Consider the following 19,190-nt stretch of genomic DNA (forward strand, 5'->3'; position numbering starts at 1 on the left):
TCAGGTTATATTTCTGCTTTTATTTACATAACTTCAAAAATACTTACAGCCAATATTTACATATTCAATCCAATTACTCTTCAAATCCTCCTGGTTAATACAGAACAGACTCTTTCAGTAGTTATCAGAAGTTCTTACAACGAAGCATTGTACTTTTGGAAAAGCAAGTAAGCGTCTGCTGAACATTTAACCAGCATTCCCAAATCCACAAGAGAACACTGCTCCTATAGGACGGTATTCCTCCATCTCCCCTAAGGCAGCAGCTTTTTCAGAACATGAACTGCTTTCCCAATATTGAAACCACCTAGTAACAGGTAAAAGGACATTATAGAAATATGCCAAATGGAATCACTACTTTGAAAAACTGAACATGGAATTTGTAATAAAAGTTTAATTCAAGACACATCATTTTTCATTTTTCTGAAAACACTAGCATTATAAAAATCTTCCTATCCAAGATAGTATCCAAACAGATGGCTTTTGCAGATAAATTCACTTTTCATCTTTCAATTCACACATAACTAATGCAAAAATGCTTCAAATTCAAACCTTTTGTCTCTTCTTCCAAACACTGTTAGTCCTTCTGTGCTCATTTCTCAAACAGCCATGTCTTCTGAATTATGACAGTCTTTTATTCTGTTGCTCGACAGAGCCAGTATGATCTGCATTTTCGGGTAAATACACGCCCATGCTCTGTAAAATGTTAGAGGTGGGGCCTGCCAGTCCAGACTGAGCACTATAGGATTCAAGCAAGTTAGCTACTAGGTTCATATCCACATCAACTGGTGTCAATTCAGTATCTTCAGCTCCAGAATCATGGCCAGTACTTTCAGATTTAGCTGCTTTAACAGAACTTGCCTATAGTGAGGTTAAAGAGAAAGTTTATCAAATCGTACAAACATTAAAAACAGCAACAGCAAAAAACAATAAACAATCCCCCAAAAATGACGCAAGGAAACAGTTCTGCAGCCAACAAAGTTTAGTACATTCCACACTGTCTTGATAAACAGGAATTTAGTCACCAAATGCTCATGCCAGTTAAAAATTATCACTTGCCATTATATAGAGTAAGTTCCAAGGGAAAGATGGAAAGGGTTACTGAGCTGGGGCTCAGCTTCCTATGGGAGCTGAGGAACTACAGAACACAAGAAGTCAAGCTGCTGCTGTCTGCCTTACTACTAAACCAGAGTAAAATAGGGAAACTAAACTAAGTTTTGGAAACAATGTGCAAATTAAAACTTAGATATTTTGCTTAAAACCCCCCAAAAAACCCATGGTGCAACTTCAGCACATTTTTCTTAGACATGGGATTACATTTTTTAATAATTAGTTCACACATGATCAGAAAACAGAAGTTTCTGATCACATTACTCAGAATGACCACTTTTAGTGTATTTCTTACTAAAGCTCTCAAAATTATTATGCTACAAACTAAAACTCAAGCAAACTTACCCCTTTCTTTTGGGTGGTGAAACTTTTACCAACATTGGTATGTGCCAGTTCACGGTCCATCTCATTCATGTATGATTTGAGACTGCCTATAAGTTCGTTAGGTGATACCTCCTGGTCAGACCTTTGATTTTCAGCATCAACGTCTTCATCGTCTTCATCGTCTTCATCTGAGAAACCAAACTCCTCCTCTTCATCCAGATCATCAGAATCCAGCTCTTCTGAATCTGCCCCTATGTATTCATTTTGTGTTAGTACAGATACCAAGCAAGTCAGTGCAGTGCCCATGGATGATGAGAAGACCCGGGGAAGGTGAATAACCATGAGATAATTTGATAAAAACAAAAGAATAATGAAGCAAATCTCACCTAAAATTCTGTCTAATGCTTTTGTGAAAGAATCTACGTCAAAGGTAACATGGGAATCATCAGATGACCTGAAATATAAAAATACTTTTAAATAAGTTTTTATGCTTGCATAAGCCACACACAGGCATAAACCGTATGGCATACTGATTTCTCTTGAGCCTAGATTAAAGCTGCAATATTTGAACTGATGGTCTTGGAAGTGCTTACAAGTCTGAGGCCTCTATGAGTCAGAAATTAATGAGCAAGTGGAGGAATTCCAAGGCAATAAAAGGAAAATAAAACCAACAACTTTAATTATCTGTCATGGTCAAACAAATACTGCACCGAAGAAAACCAAAACAAGTATGCCTGAATCCTTCTGGAACAAAGGTCTGGAACCTTAGACAAAGATTTAAAAAGCTGAGAATATCCTGAGGTTTCCTGCCTAGAAAGAACACTAAAAGCTTCATTCTGGTATCTTTCAAGGCTCAGTGACTTGGGTGGGTTTGTTGCTTGTGGGGCTTTTTTCTTTAAATAACTGAAAAAAAAAGTACATGATAACTTAGACACTAATTAAACACTAATTAGTTAAACACTGACATTAATTTAAAAAGATCTAACACTAATTAATAAGGATCCAACAGCTAAAAGTAGACCCTTATATGCTTGCTACAGCTTACCCAGCATTATTTACTCAGTATTAAAACTATTAAAAAGAACCTGGACAATTCACTAGTGACACTTTGGTTTTTTAAATTAAAGACTTGCTCATACAGCATTCACACAAACTTTCTTAAGTGCAACAATTAATCTACTGGCATTCTGCTGTTGTCCAAATAGTGAAGTATCTTCAGTTAGCTCTTCCACTATTAGCAACAGAGATCCACACTGGTTCTTTTTTCCTGCTTCCAGGTGTACATTATGTACTTCAGTAATGCTAAAACAGGCCCAGTACAGCTGAAACAGCACAACTTCCAGCATTTTAACCTGAGTGGTCACCAAGTTGGTTTAAAAGCAACTACTAACTAGCAACTACTAAAAGCACTACTAACATGGATTTGTTTCAGATCTCTGCTAAGTAGAATTCTCTGCATGACAGAATCAATAAAAAAGCTGCAGCAGAATGCAAACACATTCTACACCAGACACCAAACTTAAAAATACAACTACCATGGCATTTCTGCTCCTTCATGTGTTGAGACTTTGGATACAAAAGCCTTCATACTTTCAGCAACTGTTTCCAAGTCATATTTCTGCTCTTCCTCATTGGAGGACTGAAGGGACTCACTTCCTGCCTCCTTCAGCATCTGATCTAGATGATCTGGTGTAAGCTCCAGCCAACTGTCATCTGAAAGAAAATAGGACATTGTATGTTATTCTGCACAAGTCTGTTAACCCGAAAAGCCCAATCTAGGTAGTTGAAAGTACTGCTAACATTTGATAGCTTTTTTCTGCACTACATTTTCACAATGATACCAGATAACACAGGGTACAAGGCAGTGAGAGGCTGAGCAGAAGAAAGTTCAGATTTCATTTTACTACTTTGAAACTCCATTTTACATGCAGCTTAAACTAGCAGATCTTGTTCTAGTCACACTTCAACTACGATCATTAACACTAAGTGTGGATTTGTGTGCATCATTCAGAAATGTAGATGTGACCTGTACTGCACATTGGCAACAACTACATTTCTGTCAAATGACTGAAAAGAATCATAGAATAGTTAGGGTTGGAAAGGACCTTAAGATCATCTACCTCCAACCCCTCTGCCATGGGCAGGGACACCTCACACTAAACCATAGCACCCAAGGTTTCATCCAACCTGGTCTTGAACACTGCCAGGGATGGAGCATTCACAACCTCCCTGGGCAACCCATTCCAGTTCCTCACCACTCTAAATCTGTTACAGAAAGTTTTATGCCAGCCTTACATTGGCCATCAGAGCAGACAAGACAGTAATTAACTTTGTATTGTCAATATTGGAATTGGCTTATTATTATAAAATGTTTAAATACTTTATACGTGGTAGACAGTTGACACAAAGTATTTGGTCTGGTGTAAGTGTGCATGGTGTTACTGAACTAGTGGTATCAAACCAGAAACTGGATATGTATCTTGTCAATTCACAGCTCCAAGCTTTGTGAATTGTACAATGAAATCGTTGCCTCAATCATAAGCGACAGGCCATGGGTAGCAGTCACAGGATAGGAGACAAACTAAGTAGATACAAAGACTGGCACACTGCTGTGAACATCCACCCTCTCCCCCTCCAAATAACCATTTGTGATTGGAATAGTCCTATCCCCATTATGCTCACCATCCTCTGGAGGAAGACAAGCTGCTTCTCTCTCCAATTCCTTCAAATCAATGGCTGTTGTCTGTAGCAATGTCAGGATTTCATCACCTGGGCTCAGTTCAACACAGCTAAAAGAAGAAAAAATCAGTTTACCGAAATGGATTTTTACTAGCATTACAGTGCCAATGGCATCACACACTCAAATTTCCCATTATTCCTTCTGTGCAAATACATTAAAAGATAAATGAATTTGTGGGAAGTACCAGAATAGTGCACAAATAGTATTAGCCAAAACAAGACATCGTAAATTGCTATAAGTCACTATTGATGGCTCCAAAGCCTATTTGTTATGTTTCCCTTGTTCTTTGTATTTATTTTATCTTGGTAAACATTAGGATTGCCGAACAGCACAGACTGGAAATTCAAGCAACTAACAGTCAAGATATTACGAGCTGGCAAACCCTCAGATATTTTTGCAATGAATTATTTTTTGGATTTGATCTTTTGGAGAAATGCACAGCCAGCTGCCCATCTTGAGTTAAGGAAACAGATTACTCCATACTTACTATTCACTGGGATTGCTTTTCAATGAAACTTTAAAACACTTTCTATAGCCAACCAGCCAAATGATGCTTTTCAGTCACTTCTTAACACACTTGGAATAGCTTAACATTTTACAAAACCAAGATAAATGGTTACTCAAGCAATAACTTCTACTAGTATTCTAAAGGAACTAATATCCATATGCCCTAGCCACATGTTAAGTGTGGAATGAAGAAAAGAGTTCAGGCTATTTGTAATAGGTATTCAAAAAGTACTTGTGTATGATTACTCATGATTTTCAAGTAGCTCTTACCTTTCTGGGTTGGTAACAGATTTCTGGAAGTAATCTTCTGCCATATGCAACAGTTCTGAGTACTTAGCAGATCCTTCCATTTGTCCCTGTTTAATGCAAGTCACTAGCATGAATCCAAAAAATTCTCCCTCCCCTTCCTTTTCACAAGGAAGCTTCATAACTATAACAATTTGTCACACAGAAATTTAGTGCTGAGAAAATCAAACAAGTATACAGCTTTGCCATGTATACTTGGAACAGAATTTAGGGAATGGGCATAAAGTATTTCACAGTCAAATATGAACTGAAGTCTTATGCTCCAGTATCATATGGTATACACTAAAAACAAAGACTACTATGATTCCCACAGGAGGGCAGATTTACCATGCCCAACTGTACAGGAATTGTGAATAAATCTGTTGTTGTTTAGGAATTACCCACAGAATTGGCATTGCAGTACTGTAAGAAAATTGCCCTTTTCCTATACTTAAAAGATATTAACCTAAAACATGCCGATAGAATTGTCAAATTTTATAACCTTCAATTTATAGATGTTAAACATGTAGTCAAAGGAATCTTTAAAGCAAATGAAAATAATAAAAAAACCCAACCATGAACAAAAAAATACACTTACATGCTCCTAAATGGGACTATGGATGTTAAGTATAGACCTTTAAGAATATTTAATTCTAGAGGTAGAACAGTGAAAATATGTGTAATAACAGACAACCATATTGTGGGGTTTCCTTTATTCAAATATCTGTCCCTTCTTTAGATGAATAAATTCATCCCCAAATCCTGCTTTTTCCTTATTTCGAAAAGAAATTAATTAATTTCAAAGGGGAGCAAGCTGCACATATCTCTGTTAAACTCATTCATTCATTTTCCATAGAGAGAAGCATTAGATTTCTTTCCCTTCTGTAACTACTAACACAAGTTCAAAAGCTAAACCATGTTTTTCCCAGAATGTTTAAAAGGCACACACAACTTCACCTTGAAGTAATTTTTCTCTTTGAGGCTGCTGAGGAATCGCTCCCACAGAGGACCACTCAACACATTTCTCTTAGAATCATGAGATACTTTATTGCACCTGGAGCACAAAATTTCAAAGCCATGAGCCTGCATAAAAGATGCAAAAAAAGGTTCTCAAGATGTGACAAATTTAAGTGCACTTTTAAATGACTGCATAAAAACACGACTATTGTTGCATTCCTGATGCTGACATTTGAGAAGCAGATGCCAATCCCAATTACGTGTCAGGTAGTAGTGTTTGTTTTGGAAGTTGGAATCCGTTTTTCTGCAGCAATAATGGATCATTTTCATTTTGCAAAGTTCCTCTACATTGGCAAAGCAACATAGAAGACAGATCTACAGTGCAAAAGCTACTCCTTACATACACATGAAGGCTTGACCTGTATTTATAATCTGTGGAAGTATAAGAGTGCTCTGTCCTATAAAAGAGAATTCCTATGGCTCTGTACTTCCAGAAAAATGGTAGCTGTGAATTTGCTCACATTTTTTCTGTATAAGCAGTCAATGTAAAAACAAAGAGTAATTTCTTATGCATAGGTAAACAAGCAAACTAAAGACTAAGCACAAAACACATGAACAAATAATTACCAGTTTCATGCCCAGTTCATAGGCTTTGAATTGAGGGTGAGATGGGAGGGGCAGTGTGTATCCACTGCGTCTATCTGGAACAAACTTCTGCTGCACCAGTTGTGCATATAAACACTTTGTGAAAGTAACCTGAAAAAGCCAGAGCAAAGGAAAAACACTCACTGCAGTGCAACTATGTTGTGTACAAGCATCAGCTTCCCACCACTCTAATCTAATTTTGCTTTAGAGCACCCACATTACAGATGATACCTGAGGTTGTAGTCAAAATACATCTTAGATGCATTCACCTAAGATTGTTGCTTTCAGATCTCATGAAGTATATTCCAAGTTGACATATCTGAATAGGCTTCATGCAGTCTAAATACATCAGGAAAATGCCTCAGTATTCATGCCAACAAAGTCTATTTTGAAAAAGGTAAGTACTGTCCTACACTGACAAAACCACAGCTAAGATTTCAACAGTCTAGAAGTCTAGAATTTGACTGCAACTCTTATTTTCAGGAGTCTAGGGGTATTACTCTGCAATCCAAACTTACCTGATATGATGCTGCTTGGACAATGCTCATAAAGCATTTCATAAAATAGCTTTCACAAAGCTGTGTAAGCACAGCTGAGAAAGTGAAAAGCCTCAGAATAAACAGCTAGGCTGTAGGAACAACTCCCTGTGTTGGCTGGCAGCGCTGTCAAATTGCTCTGATCACAGAGCTAGGTCAATTTACTTAGCACACATCTCAGCAGAGGAACTACCAGCAGTAACTTCTGATTTCAGAAACACTGATCTCATAGTTAGCCATGTCAATCTGAAGGCAGAAAAGCTATTAGCATCATGAACTAGAAATTCAGGTCTAGCGTCAAAAGAAAACAAAATCAGAAAATACTCTATTTTAAAAATTAAATTTACATATTTATATCAGTTGACCACAGAACTTCTGTCAGCTACAGAACCTAAATAAATGACAAGTTGCATTAAAAGGATCACTTACTACTGTCATCACACGCTCCTCTGGACGGAAAGTCTTAAAAGAGCGACATGCTCGTAAATCCACAGGATCTCGCAGGTAAAAGGCCTGGACTGCTGCTGCCACCAAGGAAGGGCGCTGCCTCAGCACTGCCACAATACCTGCTGGAACGTAGCAGTAGGCTTGGTGAAACGAGGCCTGAATTTTCTCAGGATACCTGTAGCATGCAATAACAACACCGTGTAGTAAGCATATTGCTAGTCCAAACCACTCATTTATTAATTATTATTCCCTTTTTCATTTTAATATTAATCTCTATTATGGACTAAGTGCCAGAATATCATTCTAAACTAAATTTAAAGCTCAGCTAACCTAACACCTGGAATGTCTGCTTGTATATATACATATATTAAAATATAAATATCTAATTAAATTCAATTCCTACAGCAGTAAAACAAATCACTGTAAACTTGACTACACATCCATCTCTATAGTGTACCCTCAGTGCACTGAGTGTAGAAGTCCCCTGGGTCATATTGACAAATCCTTGCAAAAAATAACATACAATGCTGAACACAACTGTGACAAGCTGACACTCTGAAAAGTGTGCTAGTTCTACATTTTAGTTTGCAATCCTCCTCCTTCCCATCACAAAGGCTCTTAAAGGCTCACAGAACTTTTCAGATTATTCAGTACAAGAAGGATGTGAAGGAAGAAATAACTCTTGTCATTGTCAGGTGTGGCGTCATAGCAGTGAACCACTTTCAAAGGCCCCAGATCAAAGAATAGTCTACAGGACAGTGGTCCCCCTCTTTAGAAGAATGCCACCAAATTCTCCAGCTGGTTGCTCCTGAAAAGGAAGCAACTTTATCACATCTAACAGAAAAATATTTAATACAAGAAAGTATGCCAGACAGCCCAGAATCAAAACTTACTGTTGCAGAAGACCAAAATAAAACACCCACATACCCGCTGATACGTTTATACACTGCTGTTCTAATGGGTTCTGCAGCCAGGAACTCCTCCGAATGGTTGGATAACAGCGTTAACGCCTGTGAGATTGTCAGATTGTCAGCAGATGGGTTGTATTCCTTCTCCTGACTCTCTGACAGTGGAATGATGTGCAGCTCTCCTTTGTAAAAGAACACCTGGCAGATAGTAACACTCTCATCAGACAGGGTAGGAACAATCACACACTAAGCAATGGAGAAATTAATTTAATATATGAATGCAATTGTTTAAACACATTTTATTATTTCAGGAGCTACATATGAACTCTGTTGGATCCTGATCCCAAGAACTGAATGTAACATCGTCAACTCCCTCACTCTGCCCATTCCATTAAATGGAAGGAAAATATGGTCCTTATAGTCCAGCTACAAGCTTGCAATTCATTTTTGCTTTGTGTTCCACCCCTTTTCTTTCAAGAGCCTTCTGGCAAGAAAAAAACCCCCCAAAAAAACGAAGTCTTTGCTCATGAAAAATTAAGTTCTTTCCATTAAAATCCACTGCCAAGGAAGTCAGTGACATAGCTTCTAGCAATCATTCACAACAAGGCAATCTGGCTGCAATCTCCAGGTGAAGGAGTCCACTCATTGAGTTATGCCAGAGTCAGTCTGTCTCCCCACAGTCAGCAACACTCCAGCATTCCCCACTCTGAGGGCAGCAAAACCTCATGCCTGAGCATTCAAGAATATGGTAGAAAAAAAACAAGTGGCTATAGCAGAGCTAGAAAGTTCAGGTGGATCTAAGAGTGTTCCTCAGTGCAGTACTGTAAGTTTGTACTACACTGCCAAATACATTTCATAGCTCCTGTCTTATCCAAGCTTTCCTTGCACTCGAGTAACTTAGAAAATGGAAAGCTGGTCAAACTGATTTTACAGATCAATCAATACCCTGACAGCTTCACTGCTTTCATATCTGCCACCACAAGTAGCAAGTTTTAAAAAGTTCAGTCAGCTCTTCATTATGGGACAACCCTTAAAGAATTAATTATGCAGAGTCATAATTAATTAAAGAATTAATTGAGTCAGATCCAGCTCAACAACACAGACTCACAGCCTAGCAGGAAGGTCTGCAGTCTCCATATGAACATTTGCTGTTAGCATAAAAAGGTATTAGTATAAGAAATTTCTTTCTTTCTGCCATCAACAAACCAATTCTAGAACAGCCTGATACCTGCAACAATTTCCAGGTATCCCTACAGCAGCTTCTCACCCAGTCTACACAGCATTCTACAAGAACACACAGATAAATCAAGTTATCAGATTTCCAGCGGTTAGGTCTCTCATTCAACATCCACGGCAAGCATAAAGAAGTTCATTAAAACCAGAATAAAAACTGACTGTGCTGAAAAAAACCTGCTGTTAATTAAAACAAGTCTTGAGCCTTGACCAGAAGTTTCTTCACTACTAAGGTTGAGAGAGCAGTCTGGATTTTCAGTGGCAGTCAGACTGCTTGGCTGCATTGAGGTGCAGGAGAAAACTCCAACTGGTAAAGATTCATTGTGAGCCACTTGGCAACAGGTTTTACTCACCCTGTTGTCGCTGTTCTCAGGATTCAGCCACTTTGGGAGAAAATCAGCTGCTTCTATCAAGAGAAACTCCCCATCGTTGTCATCGATCCTGGCCAAGCAGAAATCGGTTTCTTACCAGAGAAAGTCCCACACAGCACATATAACACGCACTTCCAAATCCATGTCTGCTTTTGATTTTAACATTAAGACACGACCTCCCGTCAGGCCCTCAGGAAGTCCCTTCGCACCCCCTGCCCCACCCGCCGGGCACCTCACGGGGCCCGCAGCGGCGGTCGGAGCCATTACCTGGCCGCCAGCCCCGGGAACTCCCTGGTGATCTCCCGGACGAGGTAGACAATGAACCACTCATCCTCCACGTTATCTCCGAACAGTGTGGTGCCGCCGAGGTGCGCCGGGATCTCGCCTGGCCAGGGTCAAAGAGAGGCGGCTCAGCGCCCCGCCGGCCTTCCCTCACCCATCCCGCTTCCCCGGCTCCCCTCAGCCCCGTCCCCCGAGGCTCACCCCGCGGCGGCACGTAGCGCAAACGGAAGGGCTGTCGCTGCCAGATGTAGGTAGCCAGGAGCGACGCGAACCGCGGCGCGATGCCCTCGGCGCAGCGGCGCAGCAGAGCCTCGCCGCCGGACCCCGTGGCCGCGAAGAGGCGGTAGCTCACAGCATCCTCCGCCACAGCGGCCTGCCCCAACGCCTCCATCACACCAGGCCGAGTCGGATCGCACCACGCCGGGCAGGGCGGGGCCGTAACGCGCTGCTCCGCCTCCTCAGGGGCGGGGTGCGGCCATGGCGGCGGTGGGCCCGCGGTGGCCGGCGGCGTCGCGGCGGAGCTGAGGATGATCTCGCGATACTCGCGGAAGCCGGTGCCTCCCGGCGCTCTGGAGACGTGAGTCGTCGCCGCCTTCTCCGGTGCCGGTACCGCCCGCTGTCCCTGCCCCCGCCGTCCCAGCCAGGCCCTGCTAGCGCCTGGTGCCGCGCTCGGGCCTGATCGCCTCGCACTGCCCTTCAGCCCGAGAGCAGGGCCCCGTGCCAGGTCGAGGCCCCGGTTACCGCATGTCGTTACAGGCGCAGCTTGCCGGTAACGCCGGGGTGGGCCGAGTTTAACGCGGAGTTGCAGGAACCCGGTGCCGTTACCGCGGTGCGGTGGCGGTACCAAGGCAGCTGCCGGGCGTGGGGGCAGCCACAGTAGCGTGCGCACACCGATCCTGGCCAAGGAGCGTACTCATCGCTTGGTCTTGTTCTCTCTTGTTCTCTCTTTTTTGACCCAAGGGTTCACGGGAGTGTAGGCGCTTTGGGGTTTGGGATTTGTTTTTTGAGGGGAGCGAGAGGTTTAAACAAAGACAACAGTTTCGGTAATTCGCCACTTTTCTGATTCCTTGTTTCTGCTTAATCCTTTCGTTCTTTCTGAACAGCAAAGAAATGCCAGGAGAGGCAGCATCTTTACCTAAGGCTTTTTGAGCCGATACCTGGGACAAGACTTTTGCTCCTGCATTGATACTTCCCTGTCTCCCACTACTGTGACTTTTCTTGTCCTTCTTTCCTAAGCATATAAACTGCAAAACAAAAACAAACAAGCAAAAAAAGGCAAATACTATTTCTCTTGACTTGCCCGTTCCTGGTTTGGTGGCTGCTCTTGTTCTGTTTCATTATAAGTCACCTACAAGGACAATGACATTGTATCTGCTTTTAGAGAACTGTAGACCAATTCACATTTTAAGGGTAAATGAAGACTGACTTTTAAGCAAAAAAACCTTTAACTCCATGTTTAGCCTTGGAGCTAAACATGAGTTTAGCATGTTTAGCTCATGTTTTTAGTTAGAGTTTGTTTTGATACCTTAATTCTAAAGGTTTGGTAACAAAGATTAGCTTAATATTAATAAAAGAGCTCTGTTATGCAAATTAATGCATTCCTTAAAAGCAGGGAAAAAAACCAACAAAAACCCACTATAGGACCTCTTTAGATGTCTGTTGCTGTAAGTAATATCAAGTTCCACTTCTTGTTTTATTTAGACAAGGACTTCCAAAACACACCTTGCGGCATCACCCACTGCCAGAACCGGGAGCTGAGGGGCACCCAGCCACGCCCAGGGCTGAAAACCATGGCAAGACCTCAAGGTACTCAACATAAAATGAATCTTTGTCTGGAGACAATGGCAAGAGCAGGCACCTTTGTGTTTAGTTATCTTTACAGAAGTAGAACAGGTGGTAGGCTGGGGCTTTACCCCAGAACTGTACCACTGCAGAACATATCCTTCCTATTTTGGCAGTAATAGAAAGCATGTAGCTGTGTTCTGTTCCCATCCCACAAATGGCTTGGGTCATCTGATTTTAAGGCAGAAACGAGGAGAAAAGATAAAATAATTCCTGACTGGTACAGAACAAAGACTGGAAATACCCTGCTACTTAACAGAGATAATTTTTGGAAAATCTATGCTTTGCTTGACCTCAAGACTTCCTGTGTCATTGGGATTATTAGTAGTTACAGATGTTATAATTACTTGTGTACTGTAGGTTCTGCTTAAATGCCTCTGAAGTATTTACCCTATGAAAACTCTTAGCATTTCTAAGATCTCTTCTGATATGTTTTCTGTTGTATGGAAAGAAGTTTATTTGCCATTGTGTATTCTTGGGTTTTTTTCTTTCTTTTTTTGACTCAGTATGTTAATTTCAGGGAATCTGAAATACAGAAGGAATCGGATTACCCTTCTGTTACTCCAGCTGATCATGGGAATTCATGGTCTGCTATTCAGGGTTGTGCTGACGCCTCCACCGAAGACAGCTCAGCCTTCTCTTGGGGCTACGATGTGAGTAGAATATAATCATTCAAGCCAAATCTAGCACATTGAGTAGAAGGACATTTGAAATACCATTGCAAATACACTGCAGGATAAAAATGAGGATTGGATCTCTCCCTAAATCATAAAAGAAAATCTTCTTTACCTCTTTCCCATCATTCCTTTCTCTCAGATCAAAACATACCCGGCTCATGTTTCTCAGTTAATATTCTGCATTTCCATCTAGCATTTTGAAAATGCAAATCACGTAAAGCATAAGTCTATCTGTACAACATAATAAATGCTGCTATTGTGGAATCCCAGACATGAATGGATGACTCAGGTACTTGGTGTGAGTTTATCAAACTTCTGCACACTTGTATGTTTCTCAAAATACAGTAAGACCATAAAACATTTTCATCTCGAAATACTTATTTTATTCTCTGCCTGCCCAAAGTATGCTATTGCTTTCTTTGAGGTAAGATGGAACTGTTTAGATTTTAAATAACTCAAGAACTGACCCCATCTTTTAGAACGTGTAACAGAGGTCCTGAATGTCCATTAGTTGCACAGTGTAACACACCATCCTGCATTGGTTTCTGCTTTGCTGTTGTCTATGGACATGGCAAGCAACAGATTTTCCATTTCATTAAAATGTCGATGAATTTTATACTTCCTGTTCTGATTTCTTTTCTGTAAATTGCTATGTCTTTAATATAACAGTAATTTTAAAGTGTTTTAATAGTTAATCTGTAGTGTCAAAACTTTCTGTGTAAACATCAGTCTTAACAGCCGTCTGCATCATCACTGGAGAGAAATTATTTAATGTCTTTCTGTTAAAAAAAATAGAATTGGTTAAAGCCCTACTAAACTTTAAAGAATTAACTGCCATTTTCAATTATAAAATAGAAAAATCAATTTAAACCCCCCCTCTGAATGCTATTCACTAGGTATTTATTGCATCACTTTCTTTTCTAGGAATTTGATAAAGCTGCCACACAGCAAGTTGAACAGATGCTGAGACAAATTGATGAGCTTCTCTATGAGCAGAAAGAAAATGAGCAGGTTGAGGAACTGCGGGAAGAATGCCAGCAGTGGACATCCAACTTTCCTCATCTCAGGTATTGTATAGACTAATGCTAGTACCATCACAATTATAGGTAGGGATGGAAGCAGTTGCTTTTGAAACAACATTAGTAACAGGGTGGTTTTATGCAATTCTGTAGTATTATAGTATAACAAAATTAACTACTTATAACTAGAGATAAAAAGATCACTTTGGTAGTCTGCCTGCCATTATCATTAATAAACATCCTGCTATCTCACATCTGGTTCCTTCCTAGAGGATTTTTGCTATTTGCAACTGACTTGGCCTTAACATAGCCAAATTCTCTCAGAAAGATGTATGGTTGAGCTGAAACCCAGGTGCTTAAATATAAAAAATCTTCTGCCCTAGTTCAGCAGTCCTTATGGCTGTTTAGAAACTTACATGTTAAATCTTGGCTACATGAACTTGAACAGTTTTGTCCACATTCAAAAGTCTTCCAATTAGCAGAGCGTAAAAAAACCCAGCAGCATTTTCTTAATGTATTTACCTGACTCAAAGCAATCTGTACTAGAAAAACAACTGAAACCACTTTTAACTGTCATAAAGAAAACCACATAGAATTCTTAGGATTTGCTGCTGTGTTTTCTCACACTCTTCAATAATCATACTGTCGGTGTTTTCTGATGTGTTTATCCTTTGCTTTTGCCACGGCAGGGTTGTGGGGAAGCAGATTGTGATCCCCACAGATGAAGGGTACGGATGGTATTCAAGTTTACCTTCTGTCAGTTTAGGTTCCTCAGATGCAAGTTCACCACCAGAAAAAGATTCTAGTGAGTAAGTACCAGTGGTTAACCCAGACTGTACCAAGGTGGGAAGGTAATTTTGTTCTCAGTAGACTTCAGTGATATTCTTTTTAAAATATGGAGCCTAACACCTTTCTGTCAGGCTGAGTTCTGAACACAGCATTCAAAATAGCAAGATTGCTTGTTGCTAACTACAGTAAACTGGACAGTAAATAGAAATACCTTTGCTGCTACTGACTTCTTCAGAATATGTATGTATTGTAGCTGATTTTATTGTTATCATCTATTAAATTTGTATAGAACTTAAAAACCACAAAGCACTAGTTTAGTGGTATCATTTAGTGTTTTAGGATGTTTTTTAATTAGCTTTGGTTTTTTAATTTTTGTTTTTTCCCTTGAAGATTCAAGTTTCTTGGCAAGAATTAAAAATATCCAACCCAAAAGTTTTTCCTTTAATACATAATTTGTTGGCCTCAGTACTGCTCAGCCTTAACTACCATGTTGTCTCTCAGTTCACAAAATGCTGCTATTTGAAGTGGAATAACAACTTGTTTTAATTTCTGCTTTCTGAAAACTGTCACCTGTTCAGATTTAGTGTTTCTGGCAAGAAGGTACCTCTTTCTGTTACTCCCATTCACAAAAAGGCTGACCGTTCCAAGTCTCCGACCTTGTATTCTCCAGAGAGTGATGAAGGTGAAGATGGAGTAATTGTCTCTGAAGGCGTAATGGAGGAATATTTAGCATTTGACCACAGAGATGTGTAGGTATTGAATATTAAGATAGTAGCTAGTATCGGTATCCTGGAATTCCTGCAGTTAATATATATATTAACAAAATAGATATATATATTACAGATATTCAGCTTTGATGTTGATAATTTTTGATAAATTGATAGCTGATAAATTTGATTAATTTATTTTTTATATCTTTTCCCTGGAGAACTTTCAAAGGGCTAAGGTAGGATGCTTGGGCACTGGGAATTTTCCCAGTCCATTTCCTGGAACAATTTATTTTGCTAAACTATTTTTCAGATTTAATTTTTTTTTGGTAGGTTTTCATACAAACCATTTTTGTGCCTGGTTGAATAGTTCATTCCATCATAACTAAAAGCCTACTCTCTATATGCATATTTAATAAAACTTACTTAAATGCTATTTATTTTTTATACTAAGTCAAATTCGTTGCTGTTTGTTACGCACTAGCAGTGTGCTACTTTGGTTTTGTACTGGCATGTTGGTTGGAATTGTACTTTTCCAGATTTTCAGTGGTAAATTAAGAATTGGAGTGGATTTGATGCTTGCCAAGAAAAAATTACCACTATTTTTATCTTAAGAAGAAAGGATTAAAGTTAGTATGAAGAGGATTCTTTTTGCCCTTTACTTCATTCAACCCAACAATATGAACATATGGCCTGGGTAAGGACTCTGGGTGGTACTGTCAGTTGCCAACTACTTAACTGGTTTTAATAAAGAAAGCCACTTAACTGAATGGACCATGAGATTCAGGTTGGTAGGTGGCATGCGTTGACCAGGCCAGAGGGACACGGCTGCAGCAAACAATATTGCCATCTCTGTAAAACAACAGTGGAAGTATTAGAGCTTTTTCCAGTGGCATCTTAGTTTTTTTGGGTTTTTTTCCCCCCAGCCTTGTAGTTTTTGGATGGTAAGTACTAATTTAGGGAACATACAGGAAAGCCATAATGAATGTACTTGCATCAGTATTTTCTCTCTTCTGTAAGGTGACTTTTGGCTGATGAACATAAACTTTTTTGTGCAGCTGTCTTCCAGGTTTCACACTTCAGAATACTTCTTGCATTGTGGAAGAGCGCAGCAAAGGCCAGTGGCTGCTGTGCATTATGTTTTTCCTTCCTTCTGTTGATTACATCTAATTGTCTAAAACTGAATGAAGCCTGACAAATGAACAAATATCATTTCAACTATTGATGCTTATTTTTTATAAATGTTTAATTTTATATATAAATAGATACAGATTTACATTATACATCTAAAAAATTATATCTAAATTTTTAATAATTATTTTTAAATGGAACTTTGATCTCCTTGGTAACTAATTTATTATTCATGAATATCATTTATAGTGATACTGTGTGGGGAAAACAAGGTGTGCTGTAATGAGGTGATTGTCCCTGTCATTTCTTATTTAGATCAATAGTAGATTCTCGAAGAAATGAAAGTTCAAGTGCCTGATGTATGGAAGCTTGCTTCTTTCAGTATTAGACTATTATTTGATACTGCTCTCAGAAACTAATACTGTGTGATAAATACAAAACTTCTCCTGAAATTTCGAATTGTTAACAGCTTGTCTTCAAGCTGTTTGGCCAGCTGCCTTCACCGGTTTCAGGTTAGGAGAAAATGGAACAGAAATGCAGCATTAGCTGATGTTTTAATCCTATTAAATAAATGCAACGACATATGACAAAGAAAATATGTTTATGGTACAGGTAATGCTTATGTTTTTACAGGGAGGAGGAGTTGCATGAGAGGAGAAAGGGACTGTCCTCTGGTAGACAGAAACTGGGATTTCCTCCTATCTCTCCATATGCTTGTATGAAGGATTCTGTGCTTACATTTGTGTTTGATGATGTGTGGAGTGAAGTCTTAAGCTGCATGGAAGAATTAATCTGCAGACACTGGGAAGGGTCAGCCTCTGGTAAGTATCACAGTTAAACTGAAGATCCAGAAGGGGATTTCAGTTTTTCATTTTGCAAGAATGTAATGAGAGAGAGATTTATTTGGGAATAATCTCTTGGTGGGTATATGTGGTGTATTTTGCTAACAGTGTGAGACATGCCTTCAAAAGATTTAACAGAGCTTACCATCCGAGATGACTCTCTTCACAAAAATAGCACAGTCCACAACCAGCAATGCCAGTCTGTATTGACATGAATTCTCTATTGCTTTGCATAGATGATGAGAAAAATATCATAGCAGTAGAAACAATCAGAGCAGATGCTGGAAGTCCTTTGCAGTTTGATCCTCTGCCAGTGTTACCTCGTGTGCCACAAACTAAAATGCCCTCAGTGACATCAAATCTGGTAAGTATTTTTAGCCAACTGTTTTGTGTAGGGATGAATCAATACAGTCCTACCTAAGCAAACAGATTTGAGTACATTGAGGGACTGTTTAAATACAAAGCGAGTTTGGATTTTGTGTGAATGTTGACTCTCCCGCACTTAAGTTCTGTTACTTCTCAGTTGCAATATTTTAATTCCTCCTTTTCTCTTTAAAACTTGGTTACATATTGGACAACTGTGCTGACTGTTCATTAGTGATGTACTTCTTTCTACATTTTAATATTTGATCTAAACTGTGAGATAGAGGATTGCATGCTTGAGATCCCATTCTCACTAGCTTTAACTCATCAGGCAGTAAAGGGCAAATCCCACTACAGTTATAAAACAGGGTTTTTTTTTTCCTCAGACACTGAATTTGACTACATTGTCTATTTTAGATTATCTGCTCCTAGAGGGGTGAACGCCAAGGTGTTATCTGTTACTCCATTTTAATTCAGCTCTTTCCTTCTTATTTCTTTTTATTTCTTTCTCCTTTATTTCCACCCCCTGCCTCTTCCTCATGTTCCCTTTACTTGTATGTGTAGTGCTCAAAACCCAGATGTGGCCGCAAAAGCAAAAAGAGGAGAAAACCACCTCAAGTATGTATGCTGGAGATTAAAGCTCTGGTATTTTCTATCTGCTATTGTTAGCAGTGCGTGGAATTTGATGTTTTTCCAGATCAGTCTGTATTCCACAAAAGGAGTTTGCAGTTCTGTTCTTGACAAAAAATGTCCACATACACTGAAAATTAGTTTTATAAAGCTTGGAATTATAGCCATTGTTAGAAGATCCTGCCATGCAAATGAGAAGCTCAGTTAGAAAATATTAAGTATGACATAGCATGGTAAGATACATTTTCTAAGCACTACCATTTGCAAGAACAATAGGATGAAAAAATGCCTTAGATGGGGAAATAATGTAATTGAGTGTATGTCTGGATATCATGGAAGAAATTAATTTCTTTCTTCCAAAATTCCACACAGGGACAAAAATCTGTAAATACGCGTATATGTCTCTGCAAACTGTAATTTATTTATTTTTTAAACTTTCAGGTAAATCTCTCTCAAGGGTCAAGTACTGGCTCTCAACATAATCTAAATGGATTGATGGTAATTCAGGGGATCCAGCTACAGCAAAGGAATCTGCCTGTGATGGAGAAAACGCTGTAAGGACTATAGATTATCTGCTGTAAAGTAGAGCACTCTCATGGTGAGAGGGATTCACTTTGAAATATTGAGAGATAACTGTCTACACTGGAGAAAGCAATTCTCAAATGCTTTCCTGCTTGGTTGTTCACTTATTTGTCTTCTATGAAACAGTATTATTTCTAGAACAGGTTTTATGTTTGATTGCTGCTGATTTAGCACTTAGTGAACAGCCATGGCATTACTGTTGGCACTGACACCCTGAAAAGAAATTAAGATGGGATAGAGATTTGCTCAGATCCCAGAATCTTCAA

The 19,190-nt window shown here is 39.4% G+C and overlaps 2 protein-coding genes across 2 annotated transcripts in view; one reads left to right on the forward strand and one right to left on the reverse strand.

The window, feature by feature from the left end:
* Positions 1 to 10,845, reverse strand: ECD (ecdysoneless cell cycle regulator). Its single transcript, XM_005154016.3, has 13 exons — positions 10,544 to 10,845; positions 10,328 to 10,445; positions 10,043 to 10,130; positions 8,476 to 8,654; positions 7,531 to 7,723; positions 6,548 to 6,676; positions 5,921 to 6,046; positions 4,949 to 5,034; positions 4,114 to 4,220; positions 2,967 to 3,144; positions 1,818 to 1,885; positions 1,453 to 1,682; positions 1 to 858 (listed from the first exon to the last, which is right to left on the reverse strand). The coding sequence occupies exons 1-13, from the start codon at positions 10,731 to 10,733 to the stop codon at positions 619 to 621; spliced, it is 1,932 nt and encodes a 643-aa protein (XP_005154073.2). The 5' UTR covers positions 10,734 to 10,845; the 3' UTR covers positions 1 to 618.
* FAM149B1 (family with sequence similarity 149 member B1) overlaps positions 10,808 to 19,190 on the forward strand; it is an 18,712-nt gene continuing 10,329 nt past the window's right edge. Inside the window, exons 1-9 of the mRNA XM_031053426.2 lie at positions 10,808 to 10,919; positions 12,044 to 12,148; positions 12,705 to 12,837; positions 13,786 to 13,928; positions 14,570 to 14,689; positions 15,248 to 15,418; positions 17,141 to 17,328; positions 17,586 to 17,713; positions 18,784 to 18,896. Of these exons, the coding sequence (XP_030909286.2) occupies positions 10,870 to 10,919; positions 12,044 to 12,148; positions 12,705 to 12,837; positions 13,786 to 13,928; positions 14,570 to 14,689; positions 15,248 to 15,418; positions 17,141 to 17,328; positions 17,586 to 17,713; positions 18,784 to 18,896 (1,151 nt within the window). The 5' untranslated portion in view covers positions 10,808 to 10,869. The remainder of the gene's footprint in view (positions 10,920 to 12,043; positions 12,149 to 12,704; positions 12,838 to 13,785; positions 13,929 to 14,569; positions 14,690 to 15,247; positions 15,419 to 17,140; positions 17,329 to 17,585; positions 17,714 to 18,783; positions 18,897 to 19,190) is intronic.

Source organism: Melopsittacus undulatus, chromosome 4 (assembly GCF_012275295.1).
Source record: "Melopsittacus undulatus isolate bMelUnd1 chromosome 4, bMelUnd1.mat.Z, whole genome shotgun sequence".
NCBI classification, from domain to species: domain Eukaryota; kingdom Metazoa; phylum Chordata; class Aves; order Psittaciformes; family Psittaculidae; genus Melopsittacus; species Melopsittacus undulatus.